The sequence below is a fragment of the Scomber japonicus genome, chromosome 6, assembly GCF_027409825.1.
Source record: "Scomber japonicus isolate fScoJap1 chromosome 6, fScoJap1.pri, whole genome shotgun sequence".
NCBI classification, from domain to species: Eukaryota; Metazoa; Chordata; class Actinopteri; order Scombriformes; family Scombridae; genus Scomber; species Scomber japonicus.
Window position 1 is genome coordinate 25,554,806 of NC_070583.1, and position 22,142 is coordinate 25,576,947.

Here is a 22,142-nt window from a genome sequence, read left to right on the forward strand (position 1 = left end):
AAGTATAAGTTGTTCATTCCAAAGGAGAATAAATGATGGATAGTTACAGACTAGTGCCCCATTATGGCTGGCAAAGGCTTGACAGTTGATGGATTAGTTGAGTTTTGTAAAACTATGTGTCAGAAATGGACTCTCGGCACAACCAGAAGTAGAAAGAAGAGAAGAGCAACGTTTAAACTAAAGACTGTTTACTCTATAACTATGGATCTAAACTTCATTTTTACTGAAAACTAAGAATAAACATATGCTCTTTGTTGAGGTGTCCAGGGCAAAGACCAGTTTAAACTCCATAAGAGATGAATCCCTGCTGCACTGATTTGGAAGCTAAGACAGTGCTGACAGTAATGGTCTGCTAAAATACCAGAGAAAAATATGCACACACTGTCCATCAGTCATTTGTGTCATAGAACAGGTAAGTTTTGCGTCTTCAAATGTGTCAATCAATACTACTGTAACTTTGATAGATGAATATGTGTAGTGCAAATTTGCGACATCCATCAAGTGCCATTGGGCTGAAAAAGTATTTCTGGACTCTTTCCAAGTGACAACTACCACAGCTTGTAGCTTAACCCAATGTTGAAGTACATTCAAACTGGCTGCAATGCAAATCCATGGGTGTATGAGTATGAGTTTGTGTTCACTCTATGCAAAATAATGAACCCAATTCAGAAGCTTCCTCTTTAAAGGACTCGCTGAATGAATATATAACCTTCTGAGAATTACAAATGGCCTGAATGCACCTCTACTGTTCAAGCTTCAAACTGGCCAAAACTAATTAAGTTTAAGGATGTAAAGGATGTCCTAACCCTTTTACTGTTATACTTGAAAAATGTCAAGTTGTCATCTATTAGCCAATAAAGTGAGAAATATCAGTGGAAATACTAGCAAGTTTGAAAATACCAGGTGGAGGTACAGTGGAGTTGTTTGTGATTTTAAAAAATAAAACTGAAATGGTAGCAGTGCCTAAATGATACTGACACTGGCCCAATGTCTTCCAATAGTATTCAGTGATATGACTCCATCGAAACACAACAAAATCACAGGCCTGTTATTGCTACATACAGCTGGTGTTAAATGCTGAGAAGAAGTCAAGCAGTTGGATCGATAAATTTTCTCTTCCAGAAGAAGATGCAATTAAACTAACCTTCTGCAGCTCCCACTCTCTTTTTTCCATCAGGGCAGGAAAACATTCACAGACACTTACTGTAAACACATGAAGGCAAAAATACACTTACTGGATGCACACACACACACACACACACACACACATACACACACACACTCCCACATACTCCCTGGAAAATTGGATGTTCGAGCCATGCTCCAAGCAGCACTCCGTGAAAGTCAAGTGGTGACTAAGCAGACAGGTGCGATAACAGTGAGGGAGAGACAGCAAAGAGGTTTGAAGTCAAGGTTAGGGAGGATGCATGTAATATAATGAAATCATTACTTTGATGTGAAAATGTTGAAGAGTGAAGAACATGAAGCTGTCTATCTTTTTTGATCATCGTATATCAAGTTGGAATTACCTGTCTGTCTCTGTTTGTTTGCACATAAAACCCCTCATGATGCCTCCTCTCTGATCTGTTGTTTATCTATCATTTCATAGAAAACACATTACGATTATTTCTTTATGCACTCATGTCTCACTATTACACCTCCTGCCACCTTTAGTACCCATGAGTTAAAGACTCATTCTCATCTTTCTTTCCCTTCGTTTCACGCTCTCTTCCCCTGCTTTCCATTCTCTCCTCCCTCCCTCTTTTTTTCTCATTATGCCTTGTATAATAGGGTCAGAGCACTAGAACATCGTGGGGTCAGTTAAAAAAAATGCACACGTTAAATTAAACTGCTTATCCCACTTCATAATTGAAAAAACTTTGCGCATCACAGTTTTGTCTGTATCTAAATAGAAGTGTTTAAATTTGTATTGTATCTCTCAGTGTGTTCCTCCCCTGAGAGGTAATTCATTAAATGACATTTATTGTGTATTAATGGACACTTACGGCTCAGTGCTCACATTGCAGTTCTTCCTTTCAATTTTTTCCCACTGCACACTACACAACTTGACTGGCGGTGCATTCTCTCTCCTCACACACACACACACACACAGACACACACACCCATATGATTCAGGCTCCTCTGTTGTTTTAAGGGTATAGCCTAATTGAAAAACTAGGCATGTAGAGAGGGCAGTGGTAAGTGAGATTCATTACGTGTTACGGACATGAGGTCTTCCATCATATTTTGTGAGGCGAGCGACAGAAGTTGCCATTATTGGATCAACACTGCTTCATTAAGTCCCCACATGACACAGTCTGCCGCTAACGCCTCTGGACAGAGAGATGGAGGGAAATGGAAGAGAGGAAAGAGGGATGTGACAGGGAAAGGAAGGATGAAAGCCGCGAGAAAAAAAGATGGAAGGAAAGAGACAAGGTAGAGGAAGCTGATGACAGAGGAGAGAGAAGAGAGAGAGAGAGAGAGAGAGCAAAACAGTTGTGCAAGACCACAGGGGATGAGAGAGAGGAGTGAGAATGAATATGGAAAAGGATCTATGGGACTAAACGGCAGTCATGCACAATTTTCTGTAATTTGAGGTGATTTAATGATTTTTTTCCCCTCCAAGCAGATAATTTGACGTGAAAGTCGGAGTGTAGGGAAATAATGCATTAGGGATAATGGCCTGAGGATTCCTGTTAAGGCTCCCTATAGCCAACGTGTCCTCAACAAGTCTTGCTACGTGTTGGCCTCTAATAGCTCACAACATCCAAGTTTCAGCATTTAATTCCCATCCATCTATCCAATTGTTTGTCTTTCTCGTTTTCATATGACATCTGTTGCTATTAAGTCATGTGGGGCACAATCAGGGCATCCAGATTCTGCCACATCAGCTTTTTGAAATGCTTATATGATTCAAGAATACATGCACAGTTATTTCATCATATAGCTATGATAATATATAAACAGGTGATGATGCAGTTATGCTATGCTGTCACTGCTGCACTGAGTCCAAATTGATAAAGGGATGGTGCTATCTGGTGGCTGTACTGTGCATCACACCCTTGAACAAGTAGCATTGTTTCTAATTTATTCTAAAAAGGGACACCTTACCTCTGACTTCTTTCTGCATAAACACATCAAACTTTAAAGCCCCTGAAAACCCACACATGCTTTCAAACATTCTGGCTGATTAAACTACACTTCAACCTAATCAAGAGGTCTGATTAGCCAAATTAACTCATGTGCCACACCTGTGCCAGAGAAGCAGGAGTGTCTCAAATTGAGGATGTGTGTCATTTTAAATGTTAAATGCCGACTTCAGTCTTCACAGTGTGTGTACATGCCATATTACATTGCTGGATTATAGCTGAATGACTAACCTCAGCATCTCATTCCTTTGACTTAATTGGCTTCTTTTTTTTAAGAAAAAAGAAAAAAGGATTGCATCTAAATTGAATCACATCCTCAGTCAGATTTTATCAGTGTAGCAACTCATGATTCTCAAAGAAATGAGGCATACACTTGTACCACAATTAGCATATTTTCTCCTAATTAGAGGCTTCAGCGGCTGGGACAAATTGGTGCATAATGTGAAGAGATACAAAAATGAATAACCAAATTGACTCAGAGTCACTGAGCGCATTGAAAACATGTAAAACATATTTTAGACATGTTGGACTAATGTTGATGCTTGTAAGATAATTGCGTGAATCAGTTTACTGCAAAAATTTGGTTTTAATTATATCAATTGCTAATTTCAGTTAAAGATAATATAAGACAAGAAAGGATGAGATGCTCTATAGTCACTGTACGAGTACAATAAAACTTTCTATGGAGCAAGCCTACAGATGCCTTATATATATATATATATATATATATATATATATATATATATATATATGTATAAACTTATAAAGAATATAGGCACTATACAATCAAACAAAAAATATGAAATAGATAAGAATGAAACGCTGTATATAAACAAAACAAAGTGAAATGTGTGGTACTGGGAGCAAGGGGAGTTAGTCGTACAGTTTGGGGAAATATTACTTCAAACAGATCATTGCACTTAAAGATATATTGCATAGAACAGATTATAGTTGAGTGAATGAGTGAAATAAATAGAGGAAGTCACTGTGGTTGATAAATAATTCCATTGTTGCACTTGAGGAGAAGCAGGATGACTATTAATCAGTCACAGTGGTTGAAATATAATACCAGTATGAACAGTTGCACATGATCAACAGGGGTCTGTAGGGCTTACCAGTCAGCAGAAGGGTGAAAATGCTGAGTCCTGGGTGATTTGAATCTCTGCAGATGTTTGTGGTGTTGCAGCTGCAGCTGGTTATGTAGATCTCTTCCAGTTTTGGGAGCTATGAGGATGATCCTCTGAGCCATTTTAATGATGCACTGGGGTGGGGGGGCTTCCTGTTCTCAGAGGTGTAGCCAGAGTACTTTGCTGTAATGTATGTAATGATGGACTCTATGGCATACCTGTAGAAGCTGACCAGCAGCTGTTTTGCTTTCTTCAGGCAAATGGAGGAAATGAAGCCTCTGAAGACCTTTCTTAGCCATTGCTGTTGTGTTCATGGACCATCACAGATCCTGCCTGATGTGGGCTTCAAAGTATTTGAAGCTCTGGACTGCACCACCCTCTCATCGTTGATGCCAATGTCATCTTGAGATTAAAGGCACATTGTTTTAAAAAATGAATTAGCTGCTAGGAAGTCAATCAAAAGCCATGTAAATTAGTATGTAAATTATGGGATTAATTACTAATGAATGGAAATTAGTAACATTTCACCAAGTTTGGGTGGTACATTATGTACAGGGTGCTGGCGTGTAACATGTATTAGCATATATTCAGTAATTTAGATCCATTTCAAAGCTTTGTTCTTTATATCTGTAATGTAAATGGACTATTTAAGTTGATGGATATGCATCAACACTATTGAATCGCAAACTATGGCAACACATGTTACTGTATTTCCTTTTATATTGAAATGACAGGACATGAGAGTGACATTGGCATTCTTGTAAAAAATAAATGTCTACTATTCCTTTGTCAGACAAAATTACCTTTAGCTACAATCCACCAGAGTGTATATGAAACAATGCATTCCTCAGCAGTTTCTTCAGTTCATTTGTAAATTTTTATTTCATTTTTTAAATTCATAACAGCAATAATCAAATATAGCAATGCAGGCCCCATGAAAAAATGTGCCAACTATACTGTTAAGTGCACACATCCATCAAAGCTGGCACAGCACACAACAGGTTATATCAACGACATTCATGACTTCAATTACTACATGATGATGTTGTTCATATAACCTCTGCAAATATGTTCCAACCATCAACTTTCCACCTCTTTTTCCTCTCTGGTTTCTCCTCACACGTTTCATTCTGATGAGATTATATTTTATGGCTTTAGACTGTGACAATCAGTGTTCACTACAGGTGCTTTTCAGAGGAGGTGGCCAGTGTGCTAACATCATGACACATCCTTTTAGGGGGCCTGGGACAGTTAAACAAGCAGAAACAAACTGCAGCAGAAGACAGAATACATCATATTAGCACTACAAGCAGAGAAAACAAACAACAAACGAAAAAAGTTCAGTTTACATCATATCATAAAACGTAAGCATGCGTGCTTGTAGGAGATGAGAGATGACAAAGATGATCAGGACAAAACTCCAAACTAACGAGTTCATGACCAAACCACGGAGCAAATGATCAATTTACTTAAATTCTGCCTGATGTTGAACTACATTCCTGTTTGGTCAGTTTCATCTACTAGAAGCACAGCTTACATAAACATAAAGAACATACTTATAGCTATGGTGTTTGTGTTGCATGTATTTTAACTCTCCAAGTGGTGAAACTTTTGTGAGTATAGTCTCAGGAATCTTTTTTTTTAAATAAACCACTATTCTATTTTTGTATTTTTTATATATATTTTATTCCATTACATTGATAGAATATTGTATACTGTAAATACATCTTTCTGTGTAACATGTTTTCTTATTCAATATTACTTTCGTGATTTTTTTTAACTGTATATGTATTTCCTTTAACATGCATTCCTCTCTGAGTAAAGTAAAGAGACAGGACGGGTTGTGATTGGTTGGGCCTGGGAGGGCGTGGCCATGACACACAGACCTGTCAGTACAGGCAGGTTAGGGGACCAGACAAACCCAGTCAGGCCCTTACGCTGGAGGGTAGTGGACGCCTCCTCCGGAAGGTTACCTGGCAAACTACAAGCTGCTGACAAAAAAGAAGAGCAACACTTGGCCTTTTCTGAAAGGGGTAGGAGAGTGAGAACTCAGTGCCCTTTTGATGCAAGCAATTTTGTTCAGCCTTTCATAAGATTTTTTTGTTATCCTAGCAAAATTCCTTGTCGTTATAGACATTATTTTTTTTATTCAAAATAAGATCTCAATATACATGATTCTCTCTTTTTTGACTATGTACAGAAGTGCAAAAAAGTCAACCTTTATCACCTTGATCGCCTCAAGATTCCCCACCCCACCCTTGTTGTTTGCAGTTGGCTAAGTACGAGAGGAGTGTGCAGACTCACTTCTCTACTCACCACGTTCACCTGACCCCACCAGCAACACCCCCGAAAAAGTGATCAAATATGCAGCTTGTTTTCCAACATGGCCCAATTTCCAGGGAGAGTAAAAATATTAAAACAATAGTTACTATTTGAAATGGATACAGTAGAAAATAACATCTTTACTCTAAACATCTAAGAACTAGATTTTTTATAATAGTCTTTTTTTTTCTTATATGACTAGTTACAAACCTTACAATCATTAAAATATTACTCGGTTATCGGCAACGGTTGCCACAGTGACAACTTAGCCTCTCTGTTCTATTATTTCATCACTGTAAGATACTCATATAAAACATCTTTGTTCAAAGAACACAAAAAGACTAGAGAAATGAACAATATGCATACGGTTCAACAATATGCATAACGTAGAAAATATTGTGTTTACAATCATAATCATACTAAAATTAACATTACATGGAATTTCAGGAAACTGTGCATGAGGAACACACAAACACACACTGTACCTTATAAGAAAGATAAATATAATAAGCAGAACTAAAAATCAGAACTAAATATCAAAATATCATCCAAACAAAATGAAATAAAACACTCCTGTCTAAAGAAAAAAACCTACAAGAAAGTTAAGAAAAACTCAGACAAAAAAGTGACAGTTACATAGTGCTCTGTGTGTGTTAATATGGCGTGGATTAGGCAACTGGATGGTTCAAAATGGCATGTTGCATTGTGCTGACCCGATGGTACATTCTAAGGCTTTGGATGAGTAATACAATCGTTATATTCTTGCCACTTTCCCTGTACTATCCACCGATTAAATATGCCTGAAGAACACCCAGAACACAACAAAAACAAAGAGTTCTAGAGATCTACTCTAAACACCCAATCCTTCTCTGGGCTCGCTATTGCAGCCTACACTTTTCTAAAAATTTAGCCCCACTAGTCTACCAACAATATCTAATAACAGTGACACAAAAAGACTTTGGCTGACTATCTGAAAATAGTTCTCAGGTAGACGTATTAAACAAATATTCTTAAATATGTCAGACTATATACACAACACGGAATTTACTTTGACAATCTGCCTTAACATATGCATGACCATATCAAATGAAAAACAAATCAGGTCATACAAATAATATATCCATCACCAGTTGCACCGTGGATTTTGACGTCTGTCTCACAGCAGTTTGGATACCGATTAATCTATTTCAGCTATTCATTTTTCATGTCTTCATCATTGGGAGAGTCTTTGGTCTCTCGTGCAGGCCAAGACCCTTCTTATAATATGATCATGTCTCAGAACAGATCCAGTCATTTCCTGTCTGACATCAACAACAGAAAAAAATTAAAAATACTATTCATTCATTCAGTAGAGGATTTGAGGATAGCAGATAATCTGGGGGAAGATAATCTAATCAGCAGTGGTGCTATTGGGAATCACAGGTAATGACAGGTCACAACAGTGGACACTACATGCTGTCCAAGAGAGAAAATATTAAAGGGAATTTTTTAATTGAACTCTTTTTAACACTGCTTAAATACCATTCATGTGTTTTGAGATGTATGGCACTTTACAGGGATGCCTGCAAGGTTAAAGACATGTGCTTAAGATATAGAAAGATAGGCTACAAAGGTTTGAAAGACACCTCAGACATTCAGTTGCTATTTTGCCTCTGAGTGCACTCTTTTAATTTCCCTTATCACTGGTTTAATAAAATCAAATTATACATAACAAAATCATTGTGCATGCATATGTGATTCAGTCAGATCTATGTTTCTTTTACCTCAACTGAAATACAAGGTGCACCTTTGTGTAAACAAATGAACACATTTAGGTCAAAGACCAACAACCAATGAACGAATGGACAAAATAAGTCATGATTCTTGGTCAATGGACGTACCAATCCAGCCGATTTGATGACTGCACCACACGTTTACCTCATGTTAACATTCAAAGTGTGTCCGGTGAATAAAGGTAATATGCCTCTACAGCGTGAAAGGCAGTCTTTTAATGTAAATGATGTTCTCTTCTGTTGTTGTGTAGTGTGCATGAAGTACACATGAAAACAACCCTAACAAACTGTGCCTCCTATGTTTACATGCAGATTTATCCCAAACCAATGCAGAGTTGGTTCTCCGATTTGCTCTCGATGTTACAGGCATGACGGGTGACCACTAATCTTGGACTCAACACTGGCACACTCCAGTTCCATCTGGAAGGAAGGTCAGAAAAGACACCAAAATAAGACATGAATCACAAGGATGAGTCATAACAAAGCTTAGTTCATGTTTCTTATTTCCTTGAAATCTGCCCTTGATTAAACATCACAGGCAAGGTTTCAAGCCCAGTCTTTTTTATGGTCAATAGCAATATTTTTAATTTTAATTTTCTGCATTACAATTATGGTATGGTTAAATCTGGGGAAGGATTAGGGTAGGATACAATGCACACTTGGTTAGGGAGAGGTCATGCTTAATTACAAGTCTGTGAGTAGACACAAACTCTGGTCTCCTGCATGAAAGTCAGATGTGCTACACACTCCTCCAACCCAACCTGCACACCCATACTTCCCCACTCACTGCAAGGGAGTGTACACGACTTGGCATTAGCACTGAAAGTAGATCATGAGGTGTAGAGTTATCCAATATGAATGTGGCTGAGTTTGTATAAACAAATCATATATTTCAAACTTTCAGCTGTCTTCCAAACATTTATCACTGCAGGGGAGCAGAGAAAATAACAGTAGCTTCAAAGGAAGGAAGCAAGGAGTCAGCTTGATGATTGATGGTGCATGACCCCAAAAATGTCCAAGATATCCAAATTTAGGAAATTCAACAGATGTTTGTTGGTTATGCTGCCATGTTTCCTGCAGCCTGAATGCTGAAATTAACTCCCTTTCTTAAGTGCATTCTTACTTGAAATAAGAAAAAGCTGCAAAAACTGCAGCTGTAGAAACTGCTTCACATGTTATTATATTGTGGCTGTTTGGGTGAAATGTAACAGACAGCATTGGTCCGAAAGCTGTATGTTAGATGTTAGGAAGAGGTGCAGTACATACTGTTCTGATTGAGACTCCTACATCTGGGTCACATACTTGTGACTAGTCAGATGGTCTGCAGATATTATTGGAATCTGATTGAGAAGGAAAAAAGGGAGAGAGAGGGAGACACAGAGGGATAGAGATGGTGGGGATTAGTGGAAATGAGGACAAATAGCACCCACTCTGTCATTATTTCAACTTGAATTGATAATAACTATATGCATACTAAGTATGTAAGTAATTAAAGTATCAGATGTTCTCAAAAGCCCAAAAAGATCAGAGATGAGCCTTGTGTATTCATGTATTTTTCATTAAGACGCACATGAGAGTAAAAATAAATAATCTAACAGATACTGAAAAGACAGAGCTGTTAGCAGAAGTGAACAAGAGAGAGAGGAGGCAGGAGGAGAGCAAACCTGATTGGCTGTTGCAGTTGCAAAGGGAACACTTGTGGCAGATGTGGTGGCTGCAGACACAGTGACTGGAGTAGCACCGTGCATCATGGGTACTTGGGAGGGAAAGATCACACAGTCGTTTGAACCAGAGCAGATTTAAAGCTTTTAATGTTTACACTTCATTTTTCAGTCTGTCTATAGACTGCTAATCAACATGAGAGAATCTTTAAATAGCTCAAAATAAGATCTATTTTCTGGCTACCTTTTTTTGTTTGTCAATTACTCTATCAATATGAATTAGATAGTCATGTGTGCTGAACCAAAGGGTGTAATTAAGCTAAGTGGCAAATCTGAAGGACAAGAAGAAAGTTTCCAAACTGATAAATTCAGATGGCAACAACTTTTTCTTGGCATTCATATTAAACATGCTCAGTAGTTGGCTTTTCTTTTACTTCAATTAAACAGTAAAATTGCCAATCAATACTATTACTACAACAATTATTGCAAACATTATACAACAACTTCTACCATCACTTCTATTGACAATAACAACTCCTCATGTTTATAAGGCATGTATAACCAGGCAGTATAATGAGGTGCTCTAGAGGTTAGAGAGCTTGGGATGGAAGTATTGTATAATGAAGCAGGGGTGAGGGGATTTTGAACTGCAACAAGTATTAGGTGGCAGACAAACCTGTGGCAGAGCAAAAAGATATTCATAAAACAGTATTGCATAGTATAACACATGAATTCCAATTGAAATTACACAGTTATTTTATCAGCCACATGTTCTATTGCACAGAAGAGAGATTACATAGTTCAAAATGGAGAATGTGCTCACATTATGTGGAGAGTTGAATGAAAATGTGAGTGACTAAAATGGGCTCAAAGAGAATCAGTAAGGAAAGCTGGCACCTACCAACACTTGTTGCAGGTGTCATGCACAATATCGAGCCTGCCCATCATGCATTGCAACAGGGAGTGGAGTAAATAGGGAGGAGAAGAAATCGAGAAAACCAATTACAAGTGTTATAAAGTCAGACAACATTGGATTTAATCTGGATATGGCTTCAATACATGCTTTAGCTGATTGTGTAACAGTATTGATTATAAATAACTGAACAAAGTAATTTATCCATTTCACACATATTGATTTCTACAATCACGCATGCACAGCATATTGCATAAGACACATAATCCTGAGCTACTGTATAACACTGTAGGTGAGGAGAGTTGTCTGTCCAGGCCAAGTTTACTGTTCACCTATCTCTGCTCCATTAAACTGAAGGGCAAATTAAGCACTGCCAGTGGTCCCATGTTCCTGTCTGCAGCATTACGAACTGTTTGCACTGTGGTACACTTGAATGACCTGCTTTCAAAAATGTGTTGCAGTGACCTGACAGTCCAATAGCGAGGGACATATGAGGATCTGAGTATCTGAATCTCTCACAGAAGGGAATCGATGGCAGGCTATTCTTAGCCTGTCAGATGAGAATATGGGACGCAGTGTAAGATGACTATGTGGTGGCCAGAGGAGTGCACTTCAAGTAAGCTGTGTGGGAGTGTGTGTGCAAACTGTATACACATATGTACGTACATGCACACACACACTGTACATCAAGGGCGTAATTTCCACTATGGATAATGGTGCATGATGTACCAACCCCCACCACCACCAATAACACCACCCACCATCTCCATCCATCCACTTTTACAGTTTTCAGTATTGTCCTCTTACTGTGTAGCTGCCAAAATTCACATCAGAGAAGAGGGATTGATAAAAGCACTCATCCGGTTCACCTATTTTTCACCTACTGTTTTTTTATTGGTTGACCTGGGTTTTGCCTGTCAGGCTGTCTCAACTATCTGATTGGTGGCATTTGAGCTCTACATACACAAGTTAGAGCTAGAAAAAATGACAGTATGTGAGCTTTTGTACATTTTTGGGAAAGATTATGGTGAAGTTTTGGTTAACAGCTGATGATACTATTTTTTTTTTAAAAACCCCAAAAGAACATAATCAATCAAAGAGGGACCTGTATTCATGAGTTTTTTTCAACACGCTTAAACCATGAATAATACTAATATAAACACAGCATTTCTAGTTGATTTGTTTGACTTGATCTTAATTATAGAAGGCACAACGCTACAACAGCAGGTCATTTGACACTGCACTTGATAACCTGCACTAAGGGTCTATATATATGCAGAACCCCCGCCCCACACACGCACACACACACTTCTGACCTACATAGTTGCTGTACAATCATGCACACTTAAGTTCTTGCAAGTAAAATTTTCCACCTTGTCACCAACAATGAAATCACACAATCACACATCTCTGCTAATGCCAAAACATAGTCAGGAGGTTTTGTGAGAAAGTACAATGTGCTTTGACAGCCAATAGCAACGTGATCACTGCGACAAACATGGGCTGAAGAAGAACCAGGCCTTACCTGATGGTATGAAGGCGGCCTGCTGCTGAAACTGCATGTTGGCCAGGGCCTGTTGGTAATGGAATACGCCAGCATTGAACATAGTGGTGGCACCGTTGGCTTTTTCAAGTGCAGGTCTCTTTGGTAAAGGAGGCAAGACGGGAGGGAGCCCCTGAGTAGGGGACAACATCAAAATAAAGGGATGGGAAGTGAGGGAAATCAAAGGATGATAGCAGTGACATTCAGGACAGAGAGAAGAAAGAACTTCGTTAGAAGATAAAGTTGCCCCTCCATACAGCTATTACAAACACTGGCAAGCAAGCAGTGGACTACACTACTTCTGTCAGAGCAGGGCAGGACAGTGATGCTAGCTAACACACTGTGACACCTATCTTGGTAGTGATGACAAAAAAACAGTTCTCAGCACAATGTCAATCATGATTTTATATAACTTAAAACATCCTAATTCTGCAGTCTAAGGCATAATTAGAGGCTTCTGCAAAGAAGGGATAACTACACTGTCAGCTTTAATAGAGGCTTTACAGTACTGATTCTTGGACCATCAACAGAAAAGATGTAGTTAGGGGAAGCTGCACTGCTCACTCCATGATAATAGTACACTATAAGCCATGTTAAGACTGTCATGACACCTCTAACAATTACACATGCAGTATGGGAAGTGACAAGGTCATGCAAAGACTACTGTATTGTATTAGACACTAACATATTACATTTACATTACATTCACATCATGCCATTAATTATTTGCCTTTGAGACTCATATGAGGTGATGAACTGACCTTTTATAGTAAAAATGTGTTTCTTCTCTTTTGTCTTGATTTAAGGATCAATTGGCATTTTATTGAAATTTTGTATGCAACAAATATACTGTAATGGCTTGTGGCAATCAGTTCATCACCTCTTAGTGTTTCCTCAGTTCAGTTAATTCAATTTCTACTTAATTTAGCCAGAACAATAAAACTATATCTATTACACCACAGCTACATGCCAAGCCAAAAGGTGAAAGGTCATAGTACCAGGTCATAAGTTGCGTCGAGGGGTCGCTTCAGTGATTTGACAGCCGACTGAGTCTTAATTAGCAGGCAGCGAGCACATGATGGCAATGGGCCAATGGGGTTCAAGCGCATTAACATAAACCAGCAAGCGGAGGTGCATCATGGGGGCAGCAGTGCAGTGTGGGTTGGTGAGAAAAAACAAACAAAAAAACAAAACAAACAAACAAATAAAAAAAACAAATCATTGGAATGCAATATACAACAATAACAAGACTAGGGCATGCACATTAATGGCTGTAGGGTTATTAAAAATAATTATGGGCCTTGATATAATTTACTGTCAGAGGAGAATTTGGTTTAGTAAAGTATAACTTTGATTGCACTGATGTTCTGGAGAAAATTACAGAGAGGAGGAGAAGCCACTTGAGAGAAATCCTAAAAGAAAAGCACTTGTTTAATAGACTAAAGGGGTTACTAAGTTTTAGAAAATGACGCAATGAAACTAAACTGTTATAATGGCAAATTAACTTGATTCTGACTCAGGCTCAAGCTCTCAATTACCAATGTACCCTGCATCATTGTGGGGTCACCATAAAAAAACTGGTATTAAGTTGTCACAATTACTGTAGAGTGTAGTGTATCAGAAACACAGATATAATTACCTACTTAAATAGAAAGCCTAAAAAACATCAAAGATTTTTTATTATGTGCTTTTAAATATACTAGAATATTTTTTACTTGCTCATTTATGTATTACGACCAAATTAGGATGTAATTATAAAGCTCATGAAGATAATTTGGTCCTTATTTGTAGGCACATTGTGAAAGTAGTATTTTCACCATGAAATGAGATTAAAAGAATTACAGAAGAGGTTTGAAGTCTGACTTAAAACAATAATCACTTGTCAAATTGAAAGAGTTATTAGTCGCTGTAATCATCCTTCCTTTTTCTAATGTAACTTCAACATATGAGATCGGAGACAAAATTGGAGACAGAATCCCCAGTCCTCCACGGGTGCAAAAATGTGATTTAAAGTTCAGCTGAGGCTAATAGGGGGTTTTTGGCAGCTGCATTTATCGGTGTGTAAGCCAAACCAAGCAGTGTCTTCAAAAGTAAAAGTCTTTCTTATATTAAATTCCCTATTTCTGTTACAGTATCCCTCTATTGCAGCTATCTGTGGAAAAATAAAGAAGGAAATTTGTGCTGAAAAGAGAAGATACCAATTGATTAAAAACTGACAGGTTAGTTCCAGCTGAAGACTGTGGACTTTTTCCCTTATTTCTTAGAATTTACTCATATTAGGAAGGGATCTCATCATGGCATGGTGTGGACAGGAGGAAAGATTACAGTGGCCAAGAACTCACATATCTACTTTGTGCATATGAGTTTTGTATTAGGATAAACTTAAAACCATTGTGATTTTACCCTTAAATATTGTCACTACATCAAATATTTTGAAGAAAAGTCCAATCTTAAGTAAACATATATATATATATATATATATATATATCTAAAACTATTTCTCCAATGTCAAAGCAGGGAATTAACCTGACTATGTTAGCTAAATATCCTGAATTTTAATTTACTGCAAAATCCAAGGTTAAGGTTAACTAAAATCAGCTGAACTCCACAGTGTAATATTGTGTGTGTTTAAAGAAAATTACCACTTCATTATCAATAAATAGCTCTCAGTTGTCTTGTTTATATCAGCACAAATGTCTATATAAACTACGAACAACAGCAAAATACACAACTAACAAAGCAGCAAAACAAGGAGTAGAAGGAGCAGGGGAGAGGAACAGCAGGCTCAGTCACATACTAGCACCATCTATACAGCCTGCTACTAATAAAGCACGCATCAATTCTGTATCTTTCTCAGTGCATATTGGGTAAACAGTGGAGTCTGAAATGTGTGTTGGGAGCTTGAGTAAAGGCACAGGGCAGGAGATGTTGACTTAAAGAACTCTGTCTGTAAGAACTGAATATCAGTAATATACTGTTTGTGCTTCATACCTACACTGAATCACCCAAGTCATATTTATCGAGCCCTTATTGTAAAGAGCTCATATTATCATTTGTTTTAGGTCATCACAAAAGATGGTGTTAAAATAACTATATGAATTCTATATAATACATTTCATTTGTTTTAAATTACAATAATTCCTCTTGCTGCACAGTGCTGAGGATGCTATGATATATAGTTGCAAGAAAAAGTATGTGAACCCTTTGGGATTACTTGGATTTCTACATAAAGTGGGCATAAAATGTGTTCTGATCTTCATCTAAGTTACAACAATAGACAAAACACAGTCTGCTTAAACTAATACTGCACAAAAAATTATATGTTTTCATATTTTTAATTGAACACAACATGTAAACATTCATAGTACAGGGTGGAAAAAGTATGTGAACCTTTGGATTTAATAACTGGTTGACCCTCCTTTGGCAGCAATAACCTCAACCAAACGTTTCCTGTAGTTGCAGATCAGACCTGCACAACAGTCAGGAGGAATTTTGGACCATTCTGTTTTACAAAACTGATTTACTTTTATGCTTTGGGTCATCGTCCTGTTGCATCACTCGTCCTCTGTTGAGCTTCAGTTGGCGGACAGATGGTCTTAAGTTTTCCTGCAAAATATCTTGATACAGTTGGGAATTCATTTTTCCGTCAATGACAGAAATCCATCCAGGCCCTAAGGCAGGAAAGCAGCCTCAAACCATGATGCCCCCTCCACCACATTTCACAGTTAGGATAAGGTTTTGATGTTGGTGTGCTGTGCCTTTTTTTCTCCACACATGTGTTGTGTGTTCCTTCCAAACAGGTCAATTTTGCTTTCATCTGTCCACAGAATATTTTGCCAGTAGTGCTGTGGAACATCCAGGTGCTCTTTTGCAAACTTCAAACTTCAACAATTCTTGATCGTAGGTCTTCTGAGAGCTCTTTTGTGCGAGGCGTGGTTCACATCAGGCAATGCTTCTTGAGAACAGCTAGCTCAAAATTGGTGTGTGTTTTTATAGGGCTGGGCAGCTTTAACCAACACCTGCAATCTCATCACATTGATCGGACTCCAGGTTGGCTGACTCCTGGCTCCAATTAGCTCTTGGAGAAGTCATTAGCCTAGGGGTTCACATACTTTTTCCACCCTGCACTGTGAATGTTTACATGTTGTGTTCAGATCAGAACACATTTTATGCCAAATTTATGCAGAAATCCAAGTAATCCCAAAGGGTTCACATACTTTTTCTTGCAACTGTATGTGATATAGATGATCCTCAGCTTGAGTACCTCTTGGTGGTGTTATCTGGACAGGTACCTACCATGGCTGCAGCAGCCGCAGCCTGGTTGACTTGGTGTTGAGCGGCTTTGATCTTGGCCTGCAGGTGAGCCGGAGGGTGAAAGTACTTGCATTTCTCCCTAGAGCAGCGGCCCTTAATGTAGTCCATACACACAGTGACTGTATTGTCGTTGGTGTCAATCATAGTACTATCTGAAGGATGGGCAAAGCGACAGTCATTCTCTCCACGTGTGCAGTTGCCCCGCTGGTATTCCCGACATACCTGGAGCACAAACACACATTTTACTACTTTTCATTTTGTTAACTCAAAGATAAGGATTTGATCATAAAGCTAAAAACACATAAATCCACACAAACACAAGACTCACACTCACACATTATGAAGTTCACTTTACTTCACATTTGATGAAGTAATCAATCTGTTCAGTCATTTCAGAACTTGACAATCACTTTACCAGACAGAGCTAACCAATCTTAATGACAGGTCTGGCCATTACTGCTGATTGATAAGCAGAACAGACCGTAACCAGCGTTTACAGACTCATTAATCTCACAACATTTATCCATTATTCAAATGAGCTGTGTTGTTGTTCTTCCTGGAAGAGACAGAAGGGGGCAGCATCTGCATGAGAAGTTGGGAAACTGATTGCTTCAGCCTGAATGTAGGGGCTCAATGGGGCTCATGGGAAATATGAGACTGGTTACCCTCAAAGGAGGCTGTAGCTGACATAATCACCAACCCACTCACACATATGCAGAAAAAACAAGGTGGATGTACAAATAAATTATGAGAAAGCATTGTTTGTTTGTTTGTTTTTTAGTTTTTTTCCCCAGATCGAAATTTTGACACTTAAAGAGCTACGCAATAACTTAAGATCTCTGTTTGAGCATAGTCAGCCAACACTGAGTCTGGAAATGCAATTTCATGGTACGTTGTATCAATTTATCAGTTATTTTGATAGAACAAGCCATTTACTAAATGTCTGTTTACCAGTCTCACTGTCTGCATGCATAAAGCATTTGATTTGTGGTGGACTGGCTGCCAGACAAAAGGCCACCAGCACCGTTATCTACAGACTAACCCTGCTCTGTCTCCTGTCATGACAGCTCATCATCCGCAATCACTGATCTGTGTGAGAGATGGGGTGCGATTCTCTATGTCTGTCTCTTCTTTGCTCTTATGTGCCTCTCTCACATATAAATGTGATCCCCCCCCCCCCCCCTCCCCCCCCCACACACACACACGCGCACACACACATTAATTCCTCACCACTGCCACCATCACCATGGCTGCTACTGGTCTTATTTAAAGAAAAAAAAAAAAAGACAGACTGCCTTGTTGTCAGGCAGATGTTGGAAAGGCGGGTGAGGGAGGAAGGAAACAAGGGAGAGGAGAGGAGTGGTTGACGAATAGGGAGTAAAGGACAGAGAGAAGGGGATCAAGGAGTGACAGTGAGAGTCTTAGGCAATTGAGTGAGTGTGGCTGGCATGGTTAAAAATTAGAGAAAAAAGGTAAGACTGAATGGAAGCAATTTGATGTTCTCTCTGCACCAGGTGTGAACCAATGTGTTTCTCTTAACAGCAGTTAATCATGCATTAAAAGGAGCTAAACCAGTGAAAGTGCTTAGTTGGAGAAACAAATAAAGGGCCCGTTAATCATATTTCTGTCCCCATGGTAACTGTCCCTCTGGACCATTTATATCACCATGGTTGCAGGTAAGCAACATATGAGTATATGCATGATAGAGACAGCAAGACTCGTGGAAAATATTTCTCAGGAAAACAGCCGAGAGGATTGTCTCCTAAAATAGGAATTTCTCTCAGTCTCAAGGAAATAGTCTGTAACATATCTACTGACTGGTATGTGTGTCAGTCCACAGAATTCCAGCTATGTTTATTTTGAACGACACACACTAGAAACTAAAATATGGCTGGCCCTTTTTTCTAAGACATTTTTAGCAAACCTAGTTCCTGACAAATTAGGCTGGGGTGTGGATTTTTCCAATCAAAAAGCTTCATAGGATATGCAGGCTGGGCAGTGCAGGCAGTGTTGACCACTGGGTTTGAATATCTTGAAGGGAAAATACTGAACACAGAGCAGATTTTGCCTCTACTGCCAATTATTGCATTTGGCTAATAAATATTTCATTTGTGTTTGTCTCTTCAGAGTTTGGTGCAGAATGCTATCAATCCTTTGCCAGACAAATGGTTCAATCCTTGGTCTTATTTAAGACATGCTCCTTTTCTGCGACAACAACTTCTTACCTCCAATCTTGCTCAACCTCTGTAACTCTTTCTAACTGGTCACACCTCTTTAAAATTCAATCACTAATTTCTCCTTTATGTCTGCTATCTTTTTCTCTGCCTGCCCAAACCTCTCCCCACAACAGGTCCACATATTGATTTCCTATCTCCCCCTCCATCTCTTTTTCCTGTCATTGACCCTTTCGCTCGCTCCACATGTTGTCCACTCGTTCATCGGGCCTGGAGACTTCCTCAGTCTCACCCCCATTAATTATGTGGCTACCCGATGCTACATTGTAAATGTAACCTTCCTAACGTTCTTGCCCGCCTCCTGCCTGCCTCCAACGATTTCCCCATTATTCCGTTGCAAGTGTTTCCCGGGTGGGGCTGCATAATGGATGAGATTGACTTACTGTCCAATTAATGATTATCTCAACACAGCTACAGGAGAGGTACTCATCAGGTTTCAAATGACTGATTGCTTTCATAGGAGAATTAAAGATTTCTCTGAAAATTACACACTGACAGTATGACTTGAGCTTGTGCCAAACAATGCTGTCTCCAGCCTGTTGATGGGATGCAGCATTGACTAAGGTAATGTTTGTAGAGAGATCCTCTCATTAATGTCTATTTCTCTTTGCTTAAGTCTGAGTAATGACTGTGTTATGGTAATGGGATGTAGTTACAGTAACAGAAAGTGTGTACTAGATACATAATTAAAGTCTACAAACAGAAACTGTTGAGGCAAGACTTTCCAACCCATGCCTTTAATATTCAAATGGGCACAGCCCCACATTTCAAAGCCCAATCTGTTTGCATAGCTGGGAAAAAGATTCTCATCAGATGCAGTGTTTACTAGGGTTTTAATAATCTATCTTTTAATCTGTGATTGATATGAGAGTGACAAAATAATTATGCAAATCCTTGCATCTGTGCGATCTGTGGTGTGTGTGCATATGTGCTAATACGGTCATATTTTTTCCATTTATACCTACGTCTGTGTGTGTGTGTGTGTGTGTGTGTGTTTGTGTAAATTGGTGTATTTCTCACCTCCAGTCTGTCTGTCCTCATGAGTTTCTGTGCAGCAGCAGCAGCAGCAGCTGGTACAGGGACACTGGGGTTGCTGGTGACCAGTACTGGGGCGCTGGGCAAGATATCAGTGGGCATCAGGCCGGGCGACACAGGGCCAAGGTAGGGGTTAAATGCAGCGGCCGCTGCCGCAGCACTATTGGCATTGGTTGCAAGGCTGGGTGTGACTGAAAACATGGGCTGTGGGCACATGTAAAATGAGAGAGCTGGTCAAAGTTGGGCAAAATTTACACTTAGATTACTGACTAAGTATATATATATACACATATAAAGATGTTGCATATTTAATTATATCTATCAATAAGTATAATGCCAACCTTCCTCATTCCTACTCATATTCCACTTGAAGATATGTGACAGTAGATGGTGGAATAAGAGATGTATGCAATTATAAATAGCTGAACAAAGAATATGAACTGTGGCTGGGGATGTGGAGGGAAGAAGATGGCAATATGGGCACAGATCGAAGGAAGAAGAGCGTGTCTTCTTTGATGGCTGCTTGTGTTTTATTTGCAGTAACACATAAGGGAGGTCTAGCTACTACTCCCCACAAGGATCAGATGGAATCATACGCTTCATACACCAGAGATCACACATATAGGAGTGATAAGGATGAAGGATGACAAGCTATGTGTACCTACAAGAGGGGGCAACTAGCCTATGTGTTGTGCTGTAGTTTGAAATAGAAAACATCATTGTTACTGCTCCTGCTGATATTCTCTGAAAAGGAGGCTAAGGAGTATGCTAGCTGACATAGTCCGCTGCAAGTTTTCCCTGCACGTTCCTGACCTCAGCCTCAGTCTGAGGACTGTCTCTTGAGCCCCTGCCAACACGACACAGTGAGTAATAGAGCAGCCACAGCCAGGGCTGGACAGCTAAATTCCTCCCAAAATCTCCTTGAAGCTCTGGGATGACTCAGAAAATCAGGAATAATGGCATGGACTTTCGAATTCTTCAAGTGTTGCCATTGGGAATGTCTGAGAATTATGTCCTATCACAAAGTGCTCTGGAAAAGTAGACATGTTTCTTTCAAGGTGCTCAGATATCAGTTGAGGACACTCACATGCTCAAGGTTGGAACAACTTAGGAATGATGTCATTGAAAAGGCTCACAGTCATGAGGTTTTAACAATGTAATGATGTCATCCTGCTAAATGTTTGCACCCATACTTGCACCCATACTCATGGTCATTTCAGGAATATTTCCTCACTTTGTACTGAATATGTTGAAAGATTCACTCAGTGGAAAAAGAAAATGTATTCACTTCATGCCTCTTGTCAGCATTTTGTATTGCAGCTGTGACATCTGATAGTTATGCAGTAAAGATGCCCCATTTTAAATGCCCTGAATCCAGATCGAAAAAGCACATCATACAAGATACACACTGTGACTACACATCAATCAAAATGTAGATCACACACTTAAGATCAAAGATAACTTTTTCGCCCCACATTTTTATGTGACAACTGAATGCTATGAGGCTATCATCTAAGTGAGACTGAACAACTTGCTTTTTATGAATTATGGAAGATCAAAAGCAATGTGATAATCTAGAGCTGGATTTCAATGTCGTGCTATTGCAAGTAACATAATGTTTTTTAAATAATGTTAAATGTTCTTGTGTGATTTTAATCTTGGACATGTCTGACCAAAGGACCAATAACTGGAAGTTGTTCTGAAGTATTATTTACCATATTATGTTCTGTTTATTGTATTCAGTTCATTTATCCTTTATCCATTATTTTATTTTATAATGGACATTATCTGTGCAGAGCCTTTATAAGATATATTGGTTTTACCTTGGGAAATCAGGATTCAAATACTTCAGGACTACAAATGTACTTGTTATGTAAAAAATTTAAAATCAAGCTATTAAAAGTAATAAAATATGAGACAATACACAACAAATACAGTAAGATTGAAAAAAATAGTGAAATAAACAAATAAATGATGTAGGAACTACTGAAAATTGTGTTTGTTATGGTGCATCAAACTTTTCAACACTACCTCCTGACCATACATGGAAATAAATCCATTGACAGACTCCA

General features: G+C 38.8%; 1 protein-coding gene across 6 annotated transcripts in view; it reads right to left on the reverse strand.

Moving 5' to 3' along the window:
* Nucleotides 1–8,048: 8,048 nt before the first annotated feature.
* LOC128360383 (muscleblind-like protein 1) overlaps nt 8,049–22,142 on the reverse strand; it is a 68,079-nt gene continuing 53,985 nt past the window's right edge. For 3 of the 6 annotated variants that reach the window (XM_053320800.1, XM_053320803.1, XM_053320799.1), the window contains 7 exons: nt 20,056–20,274; nt 16,784–17,023; nt 12,470–12,620; nt 10,933–10,968; nt 10,035–10,126; nt 9,637–9,710; nt 8,049–8,790 (listed from right to left, as the gene is read on the reverse strand). In XM_053320800.1, the coding sequence (XP_053176775.1) occupies nt 9,654–9,710; nt 10,035–10,126; nt 10,933–10,968; nt 12,470–12,620; nt 16,784–17,023; nt 20,056–20,274 (795 nt within the window). In that variant the 3' untranslated portion in view covers nt 8,049–8,790; nt 9,637–9,653. Of the gene's footprint in view, nt 8,791–9,636; nt 9,711–10,034; nt 10,127–10,932; nt 10,969–12,469; nt 12,621–13,485; nt 13,540–16,783; nt 17,024–20,055; nt 20,275–22,142 lie in introns of all 6 variants that reach the window. The other 3 variants (XM_053320804.1, XM_053320801.1, XM_053320802.1) reach the window with 3 other exon arrangements.